The sequence below is a fragment of the Salmo salar genome, chromosome 20, assembly GCF_965601325.2.
Source record: "Salmo salar chromosome 20, fSalSal1, whole genome shotgun sequence".
NCBI lineage: Eukaryota > Metazoa > Chordata > Actinopteri > Salmoniformes > Salmonidae > Salmo > Salmo salar.
The window spans coordinates 34597339-34623950 of record NC_138310.1 but is presented as its reverse complement, the minus strand read 5'-3'; the positions used below and the strand labels follow the sequence as shown (position 1 = coordinate 34623950).

Genomic DNA, 26612 nt, shown 5'->3' with positions numbered 1-26612 from the left:
ACTACACATATACTGTTCGCACACACTGAGCCCTCTCATAAATCTCCAGATGAAGTAAAAGCAGGCGGACACCCATGAGGAAGACATTAAATGGAGATCTCAGGAACGAGGAGATGAATGTGGTGCTGGAGCAAGAGAGAGGGGGGACAGAGAGAGCAGCAGAGAGGAGAGAGAGGATATCCAAGACCTGGAACACAGACAGTAATGATAACGAATGGCACTGAAAAGGAGGACAGGGGAAAGGTAGAACATCATTTTTCAAAAGCTGAAAATAATATATTGACCTATTCCCTTTCTCCCTAACTTTGTGTCAGGTACCTTCGCCATTGTGAGGCGATGGTGATTTGTATAAAAAATGGGGGAGGTAGCAGGTGGATGTCAGATGGAGAGAGATGAAGGCTGAGGGAGAGGAATGCAGAGTATGAGTATGAGTGGTAAGTCAGCATGTCGTGTGAGTTGAGTGGAGTCTGGCCCAGCTGTGAGCTCACTCACTCATGGTGCCATGGCCTTCTCCTCTGTCTGAGGGTGTGTATGTGTGTGCGCGAATGCCTGCACCCATGTGTGTGTGTGTGTCTGCTCGTACTCCTGGCGTCCTGGTATGTGTGTGTCAGGGCCCTGTGATTAATGACCCACAGGCCTTGTTTCTCCTGCTTCCTTCCTTTCCAGCCTTGTCACACTCACAGTCACACGTCAACCTAGTGGACACCGGCAGATTGACACTGGAGTGACCCCCACTAGGCCACAGCAATAGACTGAGGGTTACTAGGTACTACGCATGCACACAAAACACATGCACGTGCACACGCAGAGACACACACACAAGTGCAGAGACACACACGATACAAAGCTCTAGAGATAATTCAGACATTTACAATCTAAACCCGCTTATCAGTCTCTCCTGTTCAGGAAGGTAAGAAAGTGCAGCAGTGGGCATGTAAGTGTGTGTGTCTGTCTGAGTGTGTGTTGGGCTGTAATTGTGTGTGTGAGAGAGAGAGAGAGAGAGCAGGAGCAGGGCTTGCTTGTGTGCTGGTTCCCAGCCTGTCAGAGGGCTGTCAGGCTGTGATTTATGGTTGCTAGACTCAGAGCAGTCTTCGCTGCCAGTTCAGTATTGTTACAACTGACAGTTAATGAGGCCAGACATGCTTTCAAGCACTGCACTTAACAGAGGCCTCCATCTTCACCAGTCACAGGCTCCTTTTCCTCCTCCTCCTTCTCTGTGTGTTGGGCTGTCTGTAGATGCTCTATCTCATTTTCTCTTCTGTGGTGGCGGTGTGGAGAGGGCTAGTAACCACGAGACCTGAGATACAGAGAGAACAAGGCAGAGCAGACAAATATGGAGGAGGCTCTCTTTCATTTCCACTCCTCTCTACCTTTCTGCACATTATTAAGCCAGACACAAAACTGGTAAAAGCTTAACTCAGAACATCCCTCCACCCTTTAATGCTGCTACACACACTTTGAAATATAGAAGCACACTATATTTCTTAGGAATAATACACTTATTTGACATGGTGTGATTTATATTATACAAAGAGTAACGGTAAAGAAAACATAAAGGTAAAAGAGTGATCATTTCATAATTGTGGGCTGTTTACACTGTGGGATTACACTGAGAGCAGCCTACCTGGACTATGAGCTATAGGCAAATTCTACCTTCAACACCCTCGCTGTGAGTGGAACCCATGCTATAATCACAACCAGAGTCTCTGGCAGCAGCACCCGTGCCCCCCCCCCCCGGGCCCTGGTTCCTTGTCAGTCGTGATTAATGGCAGTAGGGCCCCAGCGCGGCTTACGTTGCCAGTTCCAGCGATGTTCCCTTGATAGGCTACTTAATGAACTCTGACAAACTTTTTTTCCCCCTCGCTCGGTTATTCCTTTTTCTCTCCTCGTTTAAAAAATGTGCAGCACAGATCTGCCATGCACTGCGGCACCTAGGGGTTAACGTTGGCGTTTCAGATTTCTGAGGCGACCGATCAAGGGCTATAAATAAAGCGTTCGCCATCTCTGCATCATGACCCTGGACATTATATCCAAATCTCTGCCCTGGACCATTGCACCTATCTAATAAAGGCTTGTTGTTGAGGTGAGAAAACACATACATGTTTTTCAAGCTTGTTGAAGAGTTCTCACTCTACTTTTCAAGGCTGTAAATATGTTAAAATGTATTTATAATATAATGTAGATCTTCTTAGATTGTATTTTTTACTGGCTGCCAGTGCTGCAATCCACAACTATTGCCTCCCTATGGTTAACCCTCATTTCAAATCAGAGTGTGGAAGCTGATTCATTAGGAAAACTTACAGTCAGTTCCTTGAACCACCACTATCAGTGAAGTTCGCCAGTCCAGCACATGGGCTCAACTGCAACCAATTGAAAACAAAGACAATTACTACAGTGGCAAATTGACATAAACGTTTGGGAATATTGTCAAACGTAAACACTAATAGGCCTACAGATAAACCAACAGACCTTCAGAATACATTAGACTAAACCCCGAACATTTTAAGACAGCATGGTCCTCAGATGGCTCTCAAACAAATGACTAGCAAAGTACAGCAATGACACTGGACAGCCTATATGGACTTTGAGGTGCTGCATGGTCAATCAGAGGACTGCATTTGCCGTGCAGCCTTTATGGTGATATGGCCTCTGCTGAAGTCAAGGAATTCATACTTCTTGTGCTCCGTGGAGCAGCCCAGGGGCTGTTGTGAATGAAGTTGTCAAGGAAGTAAGTTTGTGTTTATATAGGACCTCCCACCCTCACCTACCGTCAACCAATCATGCCAATGCATAGCGATTTTGAGCTTTCCGCATTGTTACAACATTTGAGAGGCGCACGGCGATGCAGTACAGAGCTCAATTTGTCCCCTGCTTGCCTCCAGAGGCTCCGCAATTGCATCACACCATCCATACGGAGCCTACAAGCACATTTTTGGATCAAGCATAAATTGGCTTTTACCCACACAAGGCCTTCAGAACAAAGCTCTCATCGGCGCACCGCTTCTCCTTCTCCTCCTCATTCTTCTTCTTCTTTTTCTTCTTCTTCTTCTTCTTTGGTATTATGGCGGTCCGCAAACAAACAAACAAATGTTATAGGTTATAGGTACATTGCCCTACCAACCAACCCTGCACCCATTAAAACCTCACCACTCTCATATATGCACAGGACTAAGGGGTGCTTTTATACAATAACATGTTCCCCAGTAATTATGAACCCCTGTGTTCCTATCATGTTACAATAATATAAAAGGAACTCTGTTCGCTAGTCTAGTCACTCAAGTATCACTTAAGCCAAGGGGTAGCAATTTACGTATCAGTACTCCTATGTAAATGGATAATATCAGTGTCAAAATTAATATAAATATAATTCTGCTAGATATATGATCGCGCTTTTCACAGAATGAACTTCACAACAGAATAATTAACTTTTTATGATACTCGTTGTCCCCCTCTGTTGGTCTTGTGGGATATTTCCACGTTGAAGAACGTCTAACTGATGACGTGTGACGCAAAATGCGGAAGTGAGCCTGGTAGCAGGTGTTTGCGTATTTTTGTCGGTGGAGGAGGCACCTCGAGTGATAATACTACAGGTAAAAGTACGGATTTCTAGAACACTTTTGTCAGTGGGGTTTAACGTACCTATCAAGTATCTACAATGACAACAATGTGAGTGAAATATTGTGTCAGTGGATGTGACCGTCCCCGTGTTTGAAATCGAGCGTAACCTAGGTTAACGTTAGCTAGCTAGGTAGCTAAAGTAGCTTGAATAGCTTGCTAAAAAGCCAAACGGTTGCTTGTTACGTAGTTGGCTTATTTAGTCTTGTCTTGCTGGAGAGGGATGTATGAGCACGTCCAAGACTGGCGATTCATGGTTTGCTGTTAGTATTGTCAACTCAAAGTGAATCAACTTCTCCATGTTAGAAAGTGGAACCAAAGATTACTGATCCTACACGTGCAAGATAAAGGTTCACGACCTGGTATCAGTCAATGCTTGACTTGAGGTTTGTTTAGCGGTCTTATTTGGAGGTATTGTGTAGCTGACTATACGCTAAGTTAGTAAGTTTGGGCTGGCTGCAGTTGTTAGGATTGTTATGAGGTAAGACAGCTTGGTGAAGTTTTATATCACGCCCTGTCTTGGCCAATCCTCTTATAACGCTACAAGGTCAGTCCTTGTCGATGTCTCAGCTAAGCTTCTTCTTCCTGACAGAGAAGTTTAGCCTGACAACAATATACCTGCCCTGTGCCTGGATATCACATATGTTGTTAATACCTGTGATTGATTCCAGCCTAATGTTTAAATGGCTATAGCCTATTCCAAATTCACTGAACAAAAATATAAACGCAACATGCAACAATTTCAGAGAGTTACAGTTCATCTAAGGAAAATTTAAATAAATGCATTAGTCCCTAATCTATGGATATCACATGACTGGGAATACAGATATGCATCTGTTGGTCACAGATGCCTTTAAAAAAAAGTAGGGGCGCTCCTTCGCAAAGAGTTGATCGGGCTGTTGATTGTGGCCTGTTGTCCCACTCCTCTTTAATGGCTGTGTGAAGTTCCTAGATATTGGCAGGAAGTGGAACACGCTGTCATACACATCAATCTAGAGTATCGTCAACATGATCAATGGGTGACATTTCTGGTGAGTATGGCCATGAACTGGGCCATTTTCAGCTTCCAGGAATTGTGTACAGATCCTTGCGACATGGGGCCTTGCATTATCATGCTGAAACATGAGGTGATAGCGGTGGATGAATGGCACGACAATGGGCCTCAGGATCTCGTCACGGTATCTCTGTGGATTGAAATTGCCATCAATAAAATGCATTTGTGTTTGTTGTCTTTAACTTATGTCTGCCCATACCATAATCCCACTGCCACCATGGGGCACTCTGTTCACAATGTTGACCTTAGCAAACCGCTTGCTCACATGATGTCATACATAATGTCTGCTATTTGCCCAGTAGAGTTGAAACTGGGATTTACAACGCCAAACTGCAGTCAGGTCAAGACACTGGTGAGGATGTCCGGCACGCAGATGAGCTACCCTGAGACAGTTTGACAGTTTCTGCAGAAATTCTTTGGTTATGCAAACACACAGTTTCATCAGCTGTCCAAGTGGCTGGTCTCAGATGTTACTGCAGGTGAAGAAGCCGGATGTGGAGGTCGTGGGCTGGCATGAGACATCTGTGGCATTGTGTTGTGTGACAAAACTGCACATTTTAGGGTGACCTTTTATTGTCCACAGCACATGGTGCACCTGTGTAATGATCATGCTGTTTAATCAGCTTGTTGATATGTCACACCTGTCAGGTGGATGGATTATCTTGGCAAAGGAGAAATGCTCACTAACAGGTGCACAATATTTATGAGAAATAAGCTTTGTGCGTATGGAACATTTCTGGGGTCTTTTATATCACCTCATGAAATATGGGACGAACACTTTACATGTTGTGTTTACATTTTTGTTCAGTATAGAAGGCACTGGTTGATTCTATTCAACTGTTCTAGCTAATATCCAGAGCTTGCAAGGTAACTCTATTTACTACAATTTGATTGTTATGAAAGCCATATTCTAGCCTACTTGTTATATAGGCTAGGCTTATAGACCTATTTCATTAATCTGTCCCCTATGTCCAACATTGTGTATGTTGATCCTTTTGAAACTCATTGCTTGTCCTTCTTCTTCCCAGGATGGCACAGTTGGGTGCCATAGCCTCAATAATCTGTGCAATTGGAGGTGCAGCTCTCTTCTCTTCTGTGCACAAGATTGAGGAGGGACACACTGGAGTTTACTACAGGTCAGTTAGATATTAGGCTAGTCATTGTTTTGTCTACTGTGAGGCTTACTGTGTATTAATGCATTTTGGTTTCTGGAGACATGCATCAGTTCACCTTGCAGTGCACTGCACACATACTTCATACCAGCGCTAAACTCAGATTACATCTGTAGTGTGATATAGAAAGAGGGCTAAGATTATTTTGTGTTGAACTTCAGAACAGTCCAGCAAATTCTCCAGTCTCATCTCACATTTACAACTAACATTTGCGATTGTGGTTGCACACTACATCAGAACCATTTTGATTGACATTTGGCTCTGGTGTGTTTCTTGTCATTTCCTTGTGATGTGTTCATGTGTGTGTTCCACAGAGGAGGAGCTCTCCTGACCACCACCAGTAGCCCTGGCTTCCACCTCATGATGCCTTTCATCACTAATTTCAAGTCTGTGCAGGTGATACAGACAGACCGTTCTCAGGAACAGGCCCTCGGCATGACTGGTCTGACTGGGAGTGAGGGGTTTAGGTTCAAATGTAGTTGAACAAAAACTGAGGCTGGATTTTAATGTTTAGGCTAAGCAGTGTCTTTGTGAGTTTGTTTACAAACATCGCCCCAAGCCCACACACTTTTTCTGGAAAGTGACAGTATACTTGTGAGGGGAGTTTACATGTAGGTTTTTATACAGTGCCCAACAACCAGTCTGTGAAGTTATTTGACCTTGGAAAAAGGAACTACTGTGTAAATACTACAATGCAGGTTTTATTCAAATTGAGCCCTGCGGAAGTAATGGATTTTTGAGTGTTGAAAGCCTTCTCTTTATTTCTGTCTTTGTAGACCACTCTACAGACAGATGAAGTGAAGAATGTACCGTGTGGAACAGGGTAGGGTTGTCTGTCATCTCTTCCCAAAATAAACTTTATGGATGCAAAAACAAATACCAGCTACTTTTATCTCCATTCTTGAGGATTTATTGCATGTATGCGTTGTTACATTCTGTTTTTATTTATTTCAGTGGTGGAGTGATGATTTACTTTGACCGGATAGAAGTGGTGAACTACCTCGTACCCTCAGCAGGTAAAGTCATTTGCCAATAAATCAAAAGGTGGAGTAGATAAAACATTTAAATAGAACACTTATTGTAGTTTGATTTTAATTTTACTATGTGCTCAAGTTTAATTTCTCTCAACACAACTCAAAACTGATCTTATTTTTTATTTGTATTTTTTATTTAGCCTTTATTTAACTAGGCAAGTCAGTTAAGAACAAATTCTTATTTACAATGACGACCTACACCGGCCAAACCCGGACGACGCTGGGCCAATTGTACGCTGCCCTATGGGACTCCCAATCACGGCCGGTTGTGATACAGCCTGGATTCGATCCAGGGTGTCTGTAGTGACGCCTGTTGCACTGAGATGCAGTGCCTTAGATCGCTGCGCGACTCGGGAGCCCCTTGGGATCTTACTTGTGGCATAGCATGTCTAATTTTCAAATCCCTCCTTAGTATATAGGCTGTAATATTTCAGAACATTGTAACCCATGTATTGTAACAGTGCATTGTCCACTGCATCATTTCAAAGGGTGGCTCATTTTCCAACTTATGTATTGTATTCAGTCTTAAAGGCCCTGTGCAGTAAACTTGATTTTCCTCGGTTTCATATATATTTCCACACTGAGGTTGGAATAATACTGTAAAATTATGGTCATGCTCTTTTAGTGTCAGAGCTGTTTGAAAAGACCGCCTGAAATTTCTGCCTGTTTTGGTGTTAGTTTGGTACATTAGGTGGTACATTTGTTAATGGACCACTAAGCAAGAAAGTTTCAAATAGAGATGTGACCAAAAAAATAGGCGTTAAAATTTTTTTTTTTTTTTCGGTTTTTGTTAAAACGATAATAATCAAAATGAATCAAGTTCCACATGAATTCACAATGCAGCTGAGCTGTCAACAACGTTTTGGTTCTCCCGGTGCATCCCTGTAACGTCAACGCAGGGAGTCAGGAAGCAGGTGCAGTTAGTGACTTTTTAATATTAATGAACATAGAATGATACAAAACGAGAAACGTCTGACAAGGAAACATAAACAATACTGCCTGATAGCAAAATTAAGTGTGACTGATGATGAGACGCAGGTGTGCGTAAAGATGGGTTGCCAGGACCGGTGGTTAGTAGACATCGAGCGCCGGAGAGGGGGAACTGTCACGTCTACTCCCGCTCCACCTCTCGCTGTTGCCGGTCTACTTACCACCAGTCCTGGCAGTTCCTCTGGACCGTACCCTTCCCAGTCCACCAGGTAATGGAGCCGACCCCCCACGGCGTCGGGAGTCCTTGAGGGACCTGATGGCATAGACGGGGCTCCCCTCAATGTCCAAGGGAGGCCAAGGGGTGCCGTGGGGGATGGCATCAGCCAGGGGACCAGGAACCACCGGTCTGAGGAGGGAAACATGAAAAGATGGTGAGATCCGGTAGTTAGATGGGAGTAGTAATCTTTAAGTTACCTTGTTGACCCTTCCGAGAACCTTGAACAGCCCCAGAAACTGGGGACTCCACTTCTTACAGGGCAGGCAAAGCGGGAGGTTCCTGGTGGAGAGCCAGACATGATCACCAGGATGGAACACGGGGGCCTCACTGCGGTGGCGATCCACTTCTCCATGAAGGCCTTCATTCACATGATGTGAATTGGGGTCCATGATCGGAGGGTGACGATATCCTCCGGAAGGCCATAGTGCCGGAAGACCTCCTGGAACAGTGCCTCAGCGACCTGGAGAGCGATAGGGAGACCAGAGAGATGGATAAAACGGCATGATCTTGAGAATCTGTACACAACCACCAAAATGGTAGTGAAACCATCAGAGGGGAGATCAGTGACAAAATCAATGGACAGATGAGACCAGGGATGCTGAGGCACAGTAGGGGGAAAGAGTTTTCCTGCTGGAGTGTGTCGGGAAGATTGAGTACATACTGAACATGAGTTGACATAATGTGCAACGTCCTGCGCCAAAGTGAGCCACCAGTATTTCTCAGAAAGGGATTGAGTGGTGCGGGTGGTACCTGGGTATCCAGCGGCGAGGGATGTGTGCCCAGGTCAGCAACCGATCGCTGACCCCCGCGGGGAAGTAGATGCGCTCCGGAGGGCAGGTGGCAGGAGTGGGTTCCCTCTCCAGAGCCTGGCGGATGTCCACATCTACGTCCCAAAACATGGGTCCAACGATACGGGAGGACCGATTGATGGGCTGGTGGACACTCACAGGGCCCTCCACAGAAGTGGAACCACAGGGTGCAGGAAAGCAGGTCCTCTGACATCTTGGTCCCCATGCGGTAATCCTCCTTTCTGACCAGGAGATGGTGGGATTATAGAGTTGGAGCCACAGGAGGCCAAGTATGACTTTGTGCACAGGTGTGGAGGTGATGAGGAAGGAAAGGCTTTCCTGGTGCTTGGTTCCCACAGTGAGGGTGAGTGGAGCTGTGACGTGCGTAATAGTGCTGGATCCCAATGGTTGCATTTCCAACGCTTGGACCGGAAACGGAGAGATGAGCGGGTATGAGGTGATGTGCAGGGAGGAGGCAAGTGCCTGGTCAATAAAATTCCCTGCGGCACCGGAATCCACTAGAGCTGTAGAAACAATAGATGAGAGATAGCCAGCTAGTGAAATGGATACTGAAAAAGGTTTGGTGGAGTACTCACGCCTAACCCGCGATGAGTGTGTCCAAGGTTAGATTGTCGGCACACCAACACCGTCTGGACCTCTTCACGCAATCCTCTTCTGAATAGGGTGAGGAGCCATGGATGCTGCCACTGTCCGAAAGATAAGTGCCTACTCTGCCGTGGTCTGGCCATCCTGCCGTAGTTGGAGTAGATGCTCACCCCCCTCTCTACCCTCCGGTGGATGGTCGAAGACCCCCCTGAACAGAGCCATGAACCCCTCATAGGAACCCAGCTCCTCCTCTCCTATCTCCCAGAAGGCCGTAGCCCACTCCAATGCCTGTTTGGTCAGCAGGGAAATAACCATGGCAACCTTGGACCTCTCCGTGGTGGGGGCTCCCATCTGATGAGTGAAATAGAGGGAGCACTGGAGCAGGAAGCCACGGCATTTGGAAGGAGTCCTGTGATATTTGTCCAGGAGGGACAAATGGACATCGCTGACCTGGGCGGACGGTTGGATGGGCTGGGGTGTTGTCTCACTGGGTTGACTTGTGGTAGAGAATTCTCTGCTTGTTAGAGGTGATGCCCCTCAGGAAATGTAGAGACGTTGAAGAATGCGGAGGACCTCATCCATAGCCGTCCCCAGATGTGCCAACTGGTCGTGGTGTTGGCCAAGTAGGTGTCCCTGTTCGTTGACCATCTGGGACAAGTCCTGATTAACTGCTGCTTCCATTCGGTGAGGCAGTATTCGGTAATGTCGACACGGAGTCAGCAAACAGGAGCAGTTAGGGAATTTAATGTTAACGAACATAGAACGATACAAAACAAGAGAAATGTCTGTCAAGGAAACATAACTGATGAGAGAGAGGGGGAGCGAGAGAACCGTGCACTAGGCCTATCTATCGGCAATCGAAACTGGCGTAAATGCACATAGCTTCTATTTTTGTGTCCGTTTTACCATTTTAATTGAAAACAATCACAGTAAGGTCCGTAATTGTTACCAGAAATGATTTGATTTTGAGATAAAACTGTCTTCATTGGACCTTTTAACTGTTTTAGTAAAATAAAACAACTCTTTAGTGAATCACTTTTTCTGTTAGTGAAATAGGGCTGTGCCGTATACCATATTTTACTATATACCGGTATTGATGCACGGACCGGTTTGGGTTTTTACTTTACCTTCTATAACCCAAAATCCGTAAACAAGGGCACCCTCATAGATATGCTAACTAACTCGCCCTCCAAATACACCTCTGCTGTTTTCAACCAAGATCTCAGCGATCACTGCCACATTGCCTGCATCCGTAATGGGCATGCGGTCAAACAACCACCCCTCATCACTGTCAAACGCTCCCTAAAACACTTCTGCGAACAGGCCTTTCTAATTGACCTGGCCGGGGTATCCTGGAATGACATTGACCTCATCCCATCATTAGAGGATGCCTGGTTATTCTTTAAAAGTGCCTTCCTCGCCATCTTAAATAAGCATACTCCATTCAAAAAATGTAGAACTAGGAATAGATATAGCCCTTGGTTCACTCCAGACCTGTCTGCCTTTGACCAGCACAAAAATATCCTGTGGCGTTCTGCATTAGCATTGAATAGCCCCTGTGATATGCAACTTTTTAGGGAAGTTAGGAAAGCTAAGGCTAGCTTTTTCAAACAGAAATTTGCATCCTGTAGAACAAACTCAAAAAGGTTCTGGGACACTGTAAAGTCCGTGGAGAATAAGAGCACCTCCTCCCACTGCACTGAGGCTAGGAAGCAATGTCTCTACCGATAAATCCACGATAATTGAGAATTTTAAGAAGCATTTTTCTACGGCTGGCCATGCTTTCCACCTGGCTACCCCTACCCCGGTCAACAGCCATGCGCTCCCCACAGCAACACGCCCAAACCTCCCCCACTTCTCCTTCACCCAAATCCAGATAGCGGATGTTCTGAAAGAGCTGCAAAATCTGGACTCCTACAAATCAGCCGGGCTAGACAATCTAGACCCTCTCTTTTAGAGGTCGACCGATTATGATTTTTCAACGCCAGTACCGATTTATTGGAAGACCAAAAAAGGCAATACCGATTCATATACCGAATTTTTTTAAATTATTTTTTGATTTATTTGTAATAATGACAATTACAATACTGAATGAACACTTATTTTAACTTAATATAATACACCAATAAAATCAATTTAGCCTCAAATAAATAATTAAACATGTTCAATTTGGTTTAAATAATGCAAAACAAAGTGTTGGAGAAGAAAGTAAAAGTGCAATATGTGCCATGTAAGAAAGCTAACGTTTAAGTGCCTTGCTCAGAACATGGGAACATATGAAAGCTGGTGGTTCCTTTTAACATAAGTCTTCAATATTCCCAGCTAAGTTTTAGGTTGTAGTTATTATAGGAATTGTAGGACTATTTCTCTCTAAACGATTTGTATTTCATATACCTTCTCTGCTCAGCCACGCTCAAGGTCCTAAACGATATCATAACCGCCATCGATAAGAGACATTACTGTGCAGGAGTATTCATCGACCTGGCTAAGGCTTTCGACTCTGTCAATCACAACATTCTAATTGGCAGACTCAACAGCCTTGGTTTCTCAAATGATTGCCTCGCTTGGTTCACCAACTACTTCTCCGATAGAGTTCAGTGTGTCAAATTGGAGGGCCTGTTGTCTGGACCTCTGGCAGTCTCTATGGGTGCCACAGGGTTCAATTGGAGGGCCGACTCTCCTCTGTATACATCAATGATGTTGCTCTTGCTGCTGGTGATTCTTTGATCCACCTCTACGCTGACGACACCATTCTGTATACCTCTGGCCCTTCGTTGGACACTGTGTTAACTAACCTCCAGATTAGCTTCAGTGCCATACAACTCTCCTTCCGTGGCTTCCAACTGCTCTTAAATGCAAGTAAAACTAAATGCATGCTCTTCAACCGATCGCTGCCCGCACCCGCCCGCCCGTCCAGCATCACTACTCTGGACGGTTCTGACTTAGAATATGTGGACAACTACAAATACCTAGGTGTCTGGTTAGACTGTAAGCTCTCCTTCCAGACTCACATTAAACATCTCCAATCCAAAATTAAATCTAGAATCGGCTTCCTATTTCGCAACAAAGCATCCTTCACTCATGCTGCCAAACATACCCTAGTAAAACTAACCATCCTACATATCCTCGACTTCGGCGACGTCATTTACAAAATAGCCTCCAATACCCTACTCAACAAGCTGGATGCAGTCTATCACAGTGCCATCCGTTTTGTCACCAAAGCCCCATATACTACCTACCACTGCAACCTGTATGATCTCGTTGGCTGTCCCTCGCTTCATACTCGTCGCCAAACCCACTGGCTCCAGGTCATCTACATGTCTCTGCTAGGTAAAGCCCCGCCTTATCTCAGCTCACTGGTCACCATCGCAGCACCCACCCGTAGCACGCGCTCCAGCAGGTATATCTCACTGGTCACCCACAAAGCCAATTCTTCCTTTGGCCGCCTCTCCTTCCAGTTCTCTGCTGCCAATGACTGGAACGAACTGCAAAAATCTCTGAAGCTGGGGACTCTTACCTCTCTCACTAGCTTTAAGCACCAGCTGTCAGAGCAGATCACTGCACCTGTACGTAGCTCATCTGTAAATAGCCCATCCAATCTACCTCATCCCAATACTGTATTTATTTATCTTGCTCCTTTGCACCCCAGTATCTCAACTTGCACGTTCATCTTCTGCACATCCTACCATTCCAGTGTTTAATTGCTATATTGTAATTACTTTGCCACCATGGCCTATTTATTGCCTTGCCTCTCTTATCCTACCTCATTTGCACATGCTGTATATAGATTTTTCTACTGTATTATTGATTGTATGTTTGTTTATTCCATGTGTAACTCTGTGGTTGTATGTGTCGAACTGCTTTGCTTTACCTTGGCCAGGTCGCAGTTGCAAATGAGAACTTGTTCTCAACTAGCCTACCTCGTTAAATAAGGGTGAGAAAAAAATAATAACGGTATTTGAATGTTTGGTTTGTTAAATGTGATACGCTGTGTGTAAAGTCCATTCCTATAGTTTACTCCGCTACTTGAGTCATCCCTCTCCGCTCTCTCTCTCTCCACGCCGCCTTCCACAGACGTAGTCCCACCCGGTCACTCAAGGAGTGCATTTATTGTTGCTTGACCACGAGACACTTTTGTTCAGTCTGCATGGTCAATGCAGCACATGCAACAATGTTGATGACAGCAATGTTGTTTCCAATTTGATCTTAATATAAATCTACAATCGTTCTATAATTACAATATTAGTTTGTTTCTTACATCTGCAAACAGCTAGTTTGTATTTTCTTAACAAGTTAAGCTAAATCGTGTTAGCCACAAATGCTAATCGCTAGTTAGCTGTCAAGCGAAGTACTGAGTCAGCGCAAACGTAGCTAGCTAATACAGCCTGAAACCAGTACTGGCGGAGGCTTAAATCAGCCTGTTTGTGAAAAAGTATCTTCTAAATGAAAGAGGAGTAGGCGAAGCATGAATTGTTGGCTACATGAATAAAGATGTAATGTAGTCAAAGAATATAGGGTCCCCTAGGAAACACGGAACATCACTTTTGTTCCTACCCTGTCACAATAACTCGTCCATGGCATTTTTATTCATTGTCATGTCAAACAACACTGTATTCATAGTGCCCACAATTATTTATATTCTAACTATAGAATTATAATGAACATTCTATTTTCATGATTCCAAAAGTTCTCCAGTGTTTATCTAAATCGCAATTGCAACATTTGGTTAAAAATAAGGCCTAGTATTTTTGCCCATATTGTGGCAGTTTGGAAATGATCTCAAAATGAGTGCAGGAAATTATTTTAGGTTGAATTGAACAGTATAAAACAATCAGAATGGAGAAAGACGCATTGAAATAATTTAGAATATAAATGAAGCAAAAAAGAGACGTCCTTTCACTCACTGTATTTATTTTCAGCAATGTGTCCCTGAACAAAGGGGGGTCAAAATCAAAAGTAACAATAAGTATCTGGTGTGGCCACCAGCTGCATTAAGTACTGCAGTGCATCTCCTCCTCATGGACTGCACCAGATTTGCCAGTTCTTGCTGTGAGATGTTACCCCACTCTTCCACCAAGGCACCTGCAAGTTCCCGGACATTTCTGGGGGGAATGGCCCTAGCCCTCACCCTCCGATCCAACAGGTCCCAGACGTGCTCAATGGGATTGAGATCCGGGCTCTTTGCTGGCCATGGCAGAACACTGACATCCCTGTCTTGCAGGAAATCACGCACAGAACAAGCAGTATGGCTGGTGGCATTGTCATGCAGGAGGGTCATGTCAGGATGAGCCTGCAGGAAGGGTACCACATGAGGGAGGAGGATGTCTTCCCTGTAACGCACAGCGTTGAGATTGCCTGCAATGACAACAAGCTCAGTCCGATGATGCTGTGACGCACCACCCCAGACCATGGCGGACCCTCCACCTCCAAATCGATCCCGCTCCAGAGTACAGGCCTCGGTGTAACGCTCATTCCTTCGACGATAAACGTGAATCCGACCATCACCCCTGGTGAGACAAAACCGCGACTCGTCAGTGAAGAGCACTTTTTGCCAGTACTGTCTGGTCCAGTGACAGTGGGTTTGTGCCCATAGGCGACGTTGTTGCCAGTGATGTTTGGTGAGGACCTGCCTTACAACAGGCCTACAAGCCCTCAGTCCAGCCTCTCTCAGCCTATTGCGGACAGTCTGAGCACTGATGGAGGGATTGTGCGTTCCTGGTGTAACTCGGGCTGTTGTTGTTGCCATCCTGTACCTGTCCTGCAGGTGTGATGTTCAGATGTACTGATCCTGTGCAGCTGTTGTTACACGTGGTCTACCACTACGAGGACTATCAGCTGTCCGTCCTGTTTCCCTGTAGCGCTGTCTTAGCGTATCACAGTACAGACATTGCAATGTATTGCCCTGGCCACATCTGCAGTCCTCATGCCTCCTTGCAGCATGCCCAAGGCATGTTCACGCTGATGAGCAGGGATGACCCTGGGCATCTTTCTTTTGGTGCTTTTCTGAGTCAGTAGAAAGGCCTCTTTAGTGTCCTCAGTTGAAATGAAAATGCACTATGGATGTGACAAATGGACAATTTTTCTTACCATTTTAACTGACATTTTCTTCCATTAAAAAGAAATGAAAAATTCACAAAATTCCACGTGAATTGACAATGCATCTGTGCCGCTGCCAGAAACGGTTTGGGTCTCATGGTGCGTCCCTTTCAGATGGTTAAGCATTGCACCTATACTACCATTACTGTACCTCAATTCCACCTCGCAAAGTTTGCATCTAACTTAGTGTTGCCATACAGGACTTCGCTGCTGTCGCTTGCCTTTCTCTGCCAGTTTTCCACAGTTAACGACGATGAAGTAGGAATCGATTAATAAGATTCAGTATTTTTGCAGTGGAAGAAACTAGCTAGCGAGGGACGGAGAGAGAGGGAGTGGAGCGGCACAGTATAGGCAGGTTGGCCACCAGGCAGGCAGTCAGAACTGTTCACTAGGTTGATCTATCGTCAATCAAAAGCTGTATCTAGGCAATTTCTTGGCTTGCAATGTCTCGCAACCCCGTAATGACAAAGCAAAAACAGGCTTGAGAACATTTAGCAAATTCATTTAAAGAAATTAAATTAAAGTATCACATTTTCATAAGTTTTCAGACCCTTTACTGAGTACATTGTTGAAGCACCTTTGGCAACGATTACAGCCTCAAGTCTTCTTGAGTATGATGCTACAAGCTTGGCACACCTGTATTTGTGGAGTTTCTCCCGTTCTTCTCTGCAGATCCCCTCAAGCACTGTAAGGTTGGATGATGGGGAGCATCGCTGCACAGCTATTTTCAGGTCTCCAGAGATGTTCGATTGGGTTCAAGTCCGGGCTCTGGCTGGGCCACTCAAGGACATTCAGAGACGTGTCCCGAACCCACTCCTGCATTGTCTTGGCTGTGTACTTAAGGTCGTTGTCCTGTTGTAAGGTGAACCTTTGCCCCCCAGTCTGAGGTTCTGAGTGCTCTGGAGCAGGTTTTCATCAAGGATATCTCTGTACTTTGCTCTGTTCAACTTTCCCTCGATCCTGACTAGTCTCCCAGTCCTTGCTGCTGAAAAACATCCCACAGTATGATGCTGCCACCACCATACTTCACCGTAGGGATGGTGCCAGGTTTCCTCCAGACGTGACACTTGGCATTCAGGCCAAAGAGTTCATTCATGGTTTCATAAGACCAGAGAATCTTGTTTCTCATGGTCAGAGAGTCCATTAGGTGCCTTGTGACAAATTCCAAGTGGGCTGTCATGTGCCTTTTACTGAGGAGTGGCTTCCGTCTGGCACTCTACCATAAAGGCCTGATTGGTGGAGTGCTGCAGAGATGATTGTCCTTTTGGAAGGTTCTCCCATCTCCACAGAGGAACTCTGGAGCTCTGTCAGAGTGACCATTGGGTTTTTGGTCACCTCCCTGACCAAGGCCATTCTCCCCAGTTTGCTCAGTTTGTCCGGGCGGCCAGCTCTAGGAAGAGTCTTGGTGGTTCCAAACTTCTTCCACTGTGTTCTTGGGGACCTTCAATGCTGCAGAAATGTTTTTGTACCCAAACCCAGATCTGTACTTTGACACAATCCTCTCTCGGAGCTCTACTGACAATTCCTCATGGCTTGGTTTTTGCTCTGACATGCACTGTCAACTGTGGGACCTTTATATAGACAGATGTGGGCCTTTCCAAATCATGTCCAATAAATTAAATGTACCACAGGTGGACTCCAATCAAGTAGTGGAAACAACATTTCAAGGATGATCAATGGAAACAGGATGCACCTGAGTCTCATAGCAAAGGTTCTGAATACTTATGTAAATAAGGTATTTCAGTTTTTTATTTTTAATACATTTGCAAACATTTCTAAAAACCTTTTTTCGCTTCGTCATTACGGGGTATTGTGTGTAGATTGATTTGATTTTGAATTTGTTTTATAGAATCCATATTAGAATAAGGCTGTAATGAAATAAAATGTGGGAAAAATCAAGGGGTCTGAATACTTTCCAAATGCACTTGGACTCATTGTACATTTTGTATAGAATCTTACATAAGCCATAGGCAATGGGGACTGCAGAAGGTTTGCGAATTCTCTGCATACTGTTTTCTGTGGTTCAGAAAGGAGAGTAAAGAACACCTGACATTAATTCACAGAACTAGACACCTGTATTCAGTTGATGTGAGTTTTGCTGAGCAACTATCTCATTTACCCCTGTTACAGCCGGTATGTACTTCCAAAAGGACCTCTAATGTATGGAGGTGCCGAATAGGAATTTTGAGTCTCATAGCAAAGGGTCTGAAAACGTATGTAAATAAGTTTTTGCAAAAATGTCTAAACCGGTTTTAGCTCTGTCATTATGAGGTGTTGTGTTTAGATTGATGAGGGGGGAAAAATAATTTAATCTATTTTGGAATAAGGCTGTAACGTTGTAAAAGGGAAGGGGTCTTAATACTTTCCGAATGCACTGTATATACATCAGCGTGATCAGATACCAGTATGCTCCCGATTATGCATGAGAGGGTGGAGGAGAGGAAAGTGCTAGAAATTATGAAATAGTCAATCTTAGAATAAACATTATGTGGGGAGGAGTAAAGTGTATAGTCTCTTGTTGTTGGATTGAACATTCTCTACACGTCAACCAAACCTAGAGTCTTTGAGAGCCTATCTAATACCCCAACTGACCTAGATGGATGGGAAAGCGATGGGCTACTGCAGTCCAGAATGGGATCAAGAACCTGATTTAAAGTCTCGATTAGAATGGGAAAGTCACTCGTCCCAGCCAGTCTGCATTCTAGGTCCCCCCCAAAGAAGGATCATCTATATGGGGACATGTATACTCCGTTTATTAGGTACACCCATCTAGTACCGGGTTGGACCCACCAGCCTGAATTCTTTGGGACATGGAAACGTTGCTGAATTGGTATCAAGAGACATAACGTGTGCCAGGAAAACATTCCCTACACCACCGACACCAGGCAGGATGGGGCCATGGACTCATGCTGCTTGTCCGGTGTTGGTGATGGCGTGCCCACTGGAGCCGCTTCTTCTTGTTTTTAGCTGAGGGGTGGAACATGGTCGTCTGCTGCAATAGCCCATCCGTGACAAGGACTGACAAGTTGTGCATTCCGAGATGCCGTTGTGCACACCACTGTTGTACTGCACCATTATTTGCCTGTTTGTGGGCCCGCCTGTTAGCTTACACAATTCTTGCCATTCTCCAGCTGGATGTTTTTTGTTTGTTGCACCATTCTCGGTAAACCTTAGACACTTGTGCGTGCCAAGCCCAGGAGGCCGGACATTTCTGAGATACTGAAACTGGCGAGCCTGGCACCGGTGACAATACAATGCTCAAAGTTACTTAGGTCACTGGTTTTGCCCATTCAATCAAACAGTAACGGAATGCCTCTATGCCCGTTTGTCTGCTTTATACGGCGAGCCACGGCCACGTGACTCACTGTCTGTAGGAGAAAACCATTTTCGTGAAAGGGGTTGTGTACCTAATAAATATTAGCCAGAAATAAAGGATGTCCCTGAATCTCAGCATCCTTAGCTACTTTAGGACATTTTAAATTGTAGATAAAATTGCTACACCCCTGCTCGTACTAGACTCAGTAAAAGAAAAACATTACCCATCTAGCCTCTAGACAGATTCTTGGACTCCATCTCTGTGAGCTGCGTCTCCTGTAGAAAGAAGACGTTAAATTCTTTCAGATTTAAGTATGATTAGAACTTTATTCCTCTTAACTGACTCATTCCCTTCATGTTCAATGTTGAGAAGCTCAGCCCCTTATTCCCGTCAGAAAGTGTTACATCTACATGTACGATGTGTTAATTAAGCACAGGGAAGAAAGACTAAGTCCCACAAAAAAAGGAAATGACATGGCCATTAGTATGCAGACCAAAACTATTTGCGCTGAACAACACTAAACATACGGCCCCTGATTCGCAAACTAAAAAGCCGCTGAAATGAAGGCACCATCATATGAGCTAATATACTCTGATGCAACCATAACCTTATAGTAAAAGTAAAGCTTCATAATCCAACAGCAGGGGCAGAAAAAAGAAAGCTGCTGTTTTGTCCCTGTAACCTAAATTACATAAAAACAACACTATTATGATAAGTTGGGAGAGAAATAGCAAAGTATGATGAATAACAAAAATCCCCTTGATAGCTATAGAAAAGTGAACACGAAGTCCACACTCTTCGCTACATAACCAAGTTACTTGGTTCAAGTCTGGGCTAAATACCTGTGCTACTCTCCCGTTATGTGGTAGCTGGCTACAGCCAGCCATCAGAACTTGCCAGCCAGCTACCCTAGCCGGCCATCCCTCCATCCAGTGTTCACCTGAGCCCCAAACCAATGTCATGGCTAGTAGGGGTCAGCCACAGATAGTGAGTGTCGGTAAATGTCTGATGTAGTAAATCACATGGAGTTGATGAATTGTAGTGCCTTAGGGTTGTTGAACTGGCGCTGTCCTCCCCCGGTGTCGATGTGCAGTACACTCGCCGCTCCTGGAGAAGTTTCTTGCACTCCTGGAATTTCTGTTGCTGGTTCTGGACATCTCTGCTGTAGTCCGGGTAGATGCTGATGCGTTGATCTTGTGAACGTCTTTCTTTGCACTAATGGCATCTTGGAAGAAGAGGAACTTTGAGATCAGGGTTCTCGGTGGTTGGCCCGTGCCATTGCGGGTCAGTGACTCCCCACAATGTTTGCAACACTGGTTGAAATTAGATGAAAGGGGTACTGGTTGATTGCTTTTTTCAAATCCAATATATTTTCCCCGTTGATTCCACGTCACAAAACGTTGACAAATTACGTTGAAACAGTGTTTATTCAACCACTGTGTACCCAGTGGGTTATTTACTGTAGCCACTATTACTTATTTAATGTAGCCACACTTCTTTCTCTCCTCTCTGCAATGTATAATATCTTTCTCCTCTCTGCAGTGTATGATATAATGAGGAACTTCACAGCAACTCTTTGTTCTCTCCTCTACAGTGTATGATATAGTGAAGAACTTCACAGCGGATTACGACAAGGCCCTAATATTCAATAAGGTTCACCATGAGCTCAACCAGTTCTGCAGCGTCCATTCTCTTCAGGAGGTCTACATCGGCTTGTTCGGTAAGTGTAAACAATAGGCAGTTCTAGAATATTAGTTCAATGGGTTTAAAGGGTTTTTCTCAATATGCATACTACCATGCTCCAAGTGCATTCTCTGAGGACATTCTGTTGAGTACGTACTTGTGAGGACGAGATTGTGGAGAACGCATAAAACATTTAATTTGAGGAGCACTCACACTCCCCATAGTGTATTACCTCACGCTGAATCTCCCCAATGTTATCCAAGGTAGATGTAAATTCTTTGTGGGTCGCTAGCTAGCTAGCCAGTTAGCCCTATTGACTTACCCATTCACTGAACCTTCCTTCTTCTAGCCAGGACAATGGCAATAGTGAGAAAACAAGATATACACAAAGCAAACATTTTACTTCATAATTATCAGCTAGATATGTGAATCTGAATAATGTCGCTAACTAGATAGTATAACAGTCAAAAATGATCTAAAACCAATGTTATCCAAGGCAGCTGTCAATTCTTCATGGGTAGCTAGGTAACAATTCTTCCTGGCTATCTGGCTAGCTAACCATAGTAGCTAGCCAGTTAGCTCTATTATGGGCTTATGACCTACACATGCTATAGTGGGTATCATGGTCTCCATGGTATATCCTTTAACCCTGTTCTTTCTCTCTCTCTCTGTGTGTGTGTGTGTGTGTGTGTGTGTGTGTGTGTGTGTGTGTGTGTGTGTGTGTGTGTGTGTGTGTGTGTGTGTGTGTGTGTGTGTGTGTGTGTGTGTGTGTGTGTGTGTGTGTGTGTGTGTGTGTGTGTGTGTGTGTGTGTGTGTGTGTCCTCCCAGACCAGATAGATGAGAACCTGAAGCTGACCTTACAAGAGGATCTGACCAGCATGGCTCCTGGACTCATCATACAGGTACTGGAACTGACTGGGAGGGAGAGACATGGGAGGGGGGAGGCGGGAGGGAGAGGCATGGGAGGCGGGAGGGAGAGGCGTGGGAGGCGGGAGGGAGAGGCGTGGGAGGCGGGAGGGAGAGGCATGGGAGGCGGGAGGGAGAGACATGGGAGGCGGGAGAAACTTGTCTTAGGGAATCCTTGCATACCATTAAAATATTGTTAATTAATCAATGTTTTTTAAAATATATTTACAGTGCCTTCAGAAAGTATTAACCACCTTGACTTTTTCCACATTTTGTTGTGTTACAAGGTGTGATTAAAATATATTTAATTGTAATTTTTTGTCAACAATCTACACAAAATACTCTATCAAAAATTCTAACATTTGTAAAATATACATTTTTCAAGCTGTGTTAAGTTAGTTGCTGATCATTGCTAGACAGCCATTTTCAAGTCTTGCCATAAATTCTCAAGCTGATTTTAAGTCAAAACATTAACTAGACCACTCAAGAACATTCAACATGGTCTTGGTAAGCTATGAAGTGGTACTCAGTGATGTGTTGTGTTGGATTTACCCCAAACATACCGCTTTGTTCAGGACATAATGTTCATTTCTTTGCCACATGTTTTTGAAGGTTTACTTTAGTGCCTTATTGCAAAGGCTTCCATCTTTTCACTCTGTCATTAAGGTTAGTATTGTGGAGTAACTACAATGTTGTTGATCCATCCTCAGTTTTCTCCTATCACAGCCATTAAACTCTGTAACTGTTTTAAAGTAACCATTTGCCTCATTGTGAAATCCCTGAGCGGTTTCCTTCCTGTCCGGGAACTGAGTTAGGAAGGACGCCTGTACCTTTGTAGTGACTGTATTGATACACCATCCAAAGTGTAATTAATAACTTCCCCATGCTTAAAGGGATATTCAATGTCTGCTTTTTTTTTTACCCATCTATCAATAGATGCCCTTCTTTGCGAGGCATTGGAAAATCTCCCTGGTCTTTGTAGTTGAATTCACTGCTCGACTGAGGCTACACAACATTTTCTCTGAAATTTAGCTGTGCCAAGAACTGGATTTTGTGATGATGAATGTCAGGTGATGAGTGGGCTGCAAAAAGCTCCTGTATGGACTGTAAAGCAGTGTTTTTTTCTGGATCAAAAAGGAGCTTAGGTGGTGGGCGTACCGGGGGGCGTGGCAGGGTCGGCCCACTGGCACAGCTTAATTTCAGACAATTCTAGAGGCCCACATTTTGGCAGTGTAGAGAAAGATTTACATTTTCAAGCCACTTTTGTGTAATTCTTCAAATTTCTCCATGCAGCTGAGAAACATTTTTGCAGTTTTAAAGCAAATTTCGTGCAATCCTGCACATTTTGCCATGCAGCTGAGAAAATGTTGCTGTTGTCGTGTCTTTGTCATCATTAAAAGTGAAGACTGTTATTTTATCAAATCAATTCTCTGTAATTATTATTACGTGATTAAACTAATCATGTAATTGTAATTAACTAGGAAGTCGGGGCACCAAGGAAAATCTTCAGATTACAAAGTTATAATTTTCTGAATATAACTCTTCAGATATTTTAATATCTGATCAATTAGTCTTCTATTAATTCATTATTCTTTACTTCACGTCAGTCTCATTCCAAACGTCGTAAATTGTTGGTTATCTGCAAGAACCCAGCCTTTACTATGAGTCATTCATACACCAATTGGCTTAATCTTTTATTTACTAACTAACTAAATAATCACAGAAATGCATAAACAAACAGATATGTTACTAACAAATGATAGGGAAGATTCCCTAGTGGGCTAAGCCGATATGACAGCTTGGTGGACAAAGGGAAGTGGGTGTGGACTGAGAGAGAGTGGGAAAGACGAAAGGGATCACTACACACAGTTGATCATTATATTATCTGAAATGCTAACCCTTTGCACATGAACGCTCACTCATTCGGGAATAATTGCAATCAATATATATTTACGCCTATGTGTCGTGATCTCCTCTGTTGAAATCCGGTCTGTCTGCTGGAGAGTTCATCCGAGTCTCTCTTTCTGTTTCCATGAAGATCAAAGTCTTTCGTGGTTAGAATGGATACTTAGAGTACCATTCAGAAATGTTCTCACAGGTGGATGTTTCGGCGGTTGTCGGTATTCGCATCCCAAGTTTACATAATTTATAGCCGCAGACTAGTAATTAGTATCTAAGATTTGCTCTTATTCTGTAGGGATCGATAGTTTCAGAGTTTAACCATTTCCAGCCGTGTAGCCAATGCTCCACATGGTATGGTTAGGAATTGGGAATTGGGGCGGCAGGTAGCCTGGTGGTTATAGCGTTGGACTAGTAACCGGAAGGTTGCAAGATCGTATCCCCGAGCTGACAAGGTAAAAATCTGTTGTTCTGCCTCTGAACAAGGCAGAACAACCCACTGTTCCTAGGCCGTCATTGAAAATAAGAATTTGTTCTTAACTGACTTGCCTAGTTAAATAAAGGTAAAATAAAAATAAAATAAATAAATACTTTAAAAAAATGCAATAACTATTCGCAATCACAGCTTACGCTGTGGGTTTGCTTAGTCTTGGTACTCAAACCTGTGCCACCTCAGCTTGCACCGAGGTATGTGTGGTCTGAAGATGATTTCCTCTGGAGGGGGTTTTAGTCGTAACAATAGGAAAGGGCTGTTCCATGATGCCAGATCATGTCTGTGCTCACGGGGGCGGGCCAATGACTTAGTTAAACTTTAAAGGGAATACAATTCTCTCACATTAAAGGTTTAACATCACATCATTTCACAAATAGTTTCATCTTAACTCATTCATTTTATACAAGAATTAGATGCAAATCTCTTAACTGAGGAACCTGTATAAGCAGAGTTAGGGTAATGTGGCTATATTGTTTTTCATGAGGTCACAAACATGAAACAAAATGGACAGTGTCGTAGCTGGCTTCTCCACTGACCGTTTAAACAATATTCAAAATATGGATATTGTTCAGTTCTCAAATTCTGTGATGTAGTAGAAGTTCTACTGTGGAACTCTCTCTCTCCATACTGCGTGGCCAGGGGGAGAGAGTCTCCGCCAGGAATTTACGACCTTAGATAACAGAACCTGGGTGTAGGAGAGAGTGAGAGAGGGTTAAGCCATGATCTATACCCAGAAAGGGCCATGTCATGACACTGTTTTAGAGAAAGTTTCCTGCAATGCTATGCATTTTTCCATGGCTAATTTGCTCAAACACAATAACAAAATATATTCTTCTAAATTCATTGTTTTGGGAATTTGCAATTCTCCCTGACTGTCTCATTTTCATTTTGGTAATTTTTTGTTGTCAAAGACTAATTTAAACGTTAAGAAAAATGTTCAGTTTGTCACATCCATAGTTGCAATTTCTGGACTAGAGAACCATGGGAACATTCAGGCAAACAAAAAGGAGAGTGAGATTCTGGCAGACGCGGAGAGAAATAATCATTTCCTTCCCCAACTCTGCTCATTCCTGTAAAGCATTTGGTTTCAGTCTGTTCTCTCTATTCCTGTAGAGCTGAGATGTTTGTTTTTGTTGCTCATTTGGGTCTCAAGTTAAAAAGGGAAAATAAGGGTTAATGTCCCACTGGATATAAAAACACTCAGTTGTTTCTTCCCATAAATCCTCTAGAAGAAACTACAGTAACAACTGTAGGTTTTACCAGGAACTAATAATACTACAGTTCACTTCAGAGGGAGTTTGGGGAGGAGGATTGTGTTTTGTTTTTACAAGGCTGTCTCCCAAATGGCACCCTATGTATTCCCTTGACTGGAACCTTAAGGGGCCCGGTCAAAGGTAGTGCACTACAATGGCAATAGACTGCCAATTGGAACTTAGCCTAGATGATCCTCTGGTAATGATAATTAATCTTATTACCATGTATTAAATTACAGGACCACAGTAAAAGAATGTTCGATATAATCTCAAGTCTCCCTTCTTTTTCATACTTGTGGTTTGGCAATCTTTACCACAGGCGGTCCGGGTTACGAAGCCCAACATCCCTGAGAGCATTCGCAGGAACTATGAGATGATGTGAGTAGAACATTTGGCTGTAGAACACTGAAACTTTCCATATTCCCTGAATCCCCAACCCCCTGCTGTGTGTTCTTTATATGGGTTGTTCTACAGAAGTGGTATAAATTGGGGGGTTGGAATGAAAGTTATATTTGTATTAGCCTTTTTATCCCAAACTTTCAGCACACGTCTTCCAACATATGTCTGGTAGACATACACTCAGTGGTGAATTTATTATGTACGCCCATCTAATACCAGACCGGACCCCCCTTTGCCTCCAGAACAGAGTGAATTTCTCAGTGCATGGATTCTAAAAGTTTGAAACGTATGTACGTATTGATACATGCTGACGCGATGGCATCACACAGTTGCTTTAGATTTGACGGCGGTACACCACTGCCATCAGCCTGTACCGTTGACACCATGCAGGATGGGTCCATGGACGGCCATCTGCATGATGCAACAGGAAACGGAATTCGTCGGACCTGGCAATGTTTTTCCACTCCTCAATTGTCCAGTGTAGGTGATCGCATGCCCACTGGAGACTTCTTCTTGAAAAAAGTGGAACCCGGTGTGGTCGTCTGCTGCAATAGCCGATCCGTGACAAGGACAGACGAGTTGTGTGTTCCGAGATGCCGTTCTGCTCACCACTGTTGTACTGTGCCTTTTATTTGTGTGTTTGTGGCCCGCCTGTCAGCTTGCACCATTCTTGCCATTCTACTTCGACCTCTCTCATCAACAAGCTGTTTGCGCCACCAGAGGACTGCCGCAGACTAATGTTTTTTGTTTGTTGTACCGTTCTCAGTAACCTCTAGATGCTAATGCATGAAAAACCCAGGAGGGTGGTCGTTTCTTAGATACTGGCTCCGGCGTGCCTGGCACCAACAATCATACCACGCTCAGTTGCTTAGGTCACTCGTTTTGCCCATTGTAACGTTCCTTCGAACAGTAACTGAATGCATCGATGCCTGTCTGCCTGCTTTATATAGCAAGCCATGGCCACGTGACTCACTGTCTGTAGGAGTGATCCATTTTTATGAACGGGATGGTGTACCTAATAAACTGTTCGGTGAGTGTATATACTACTCACACACTGTTTGTATTGCATATTTAAATATTTACCTGAAATC

At 44.0% G+C, this 26612-nt stretch overlaps 1 protein-coding gene and 2 long non-coding RNA genes across 5 annotated transcripts in view; 1 reads left to right on the top strand and 2 right to left on the bottom strand.

Moving 5' to 3' along the window:
• Positions 1-362: 362 nt before the first annotated feature.
• Positions 363-3060, bottom strand: LOC106580553 (uncharacterized). Its single transcript, XR_001322905.3, has 3 exons — positions 2960-3060; positions 2302-2360; positions 363-1297 (listed from the first exon to the last, which is right to left on the bottom strand). It is a non-coding gene; the product is annotated as an uncharacterized LOC106580553 (long non-coding RNA).
• Positions 3061-3526: 466 nt separating this feature from the next.
• Positions 3527-26612, top strand: part of erln2 (Erlin-2) — a 33091-nt gene continuing 10005 nt past the window's right edge. Inside the window, exons 1-8 of one of the 3 annotated variants that reach the window (XM_014161607.3) lie at positions 3527-3596; positions 5698-5805; positions 6156-6237; positions 6618-6664; positions 6796-6857; positions 20483-20608; positions 21400-21473; positions 25442-25500. In XM_014161607.3, the coding sequence (XP_014017082.1) occupies positions 5699-5805; positions 6156-6237; positions 6618-6664; positions 6796-6857; positions 20483-20608; positions 21400-21473; positions 25442-25500 (557 nt within the window). In that variant the 5' untranslated portion in view covers positions 3527-3596; position 5698. 3 annotated transcript variants of the gene reach the window in all.
• LOC145862402 (uncharacterized) lies at positions 7786-11162 on the bottom strand. Its single transcript, XR_014381833.1, has 2 exons — positions 8833-11162; positions 7786-8542 (listed from the first exon to the last, which is right to left on the bottom strand). It is a non-coding gene; the product is annotated as an uncharacterized LOC145862402 (long non-coding RNA).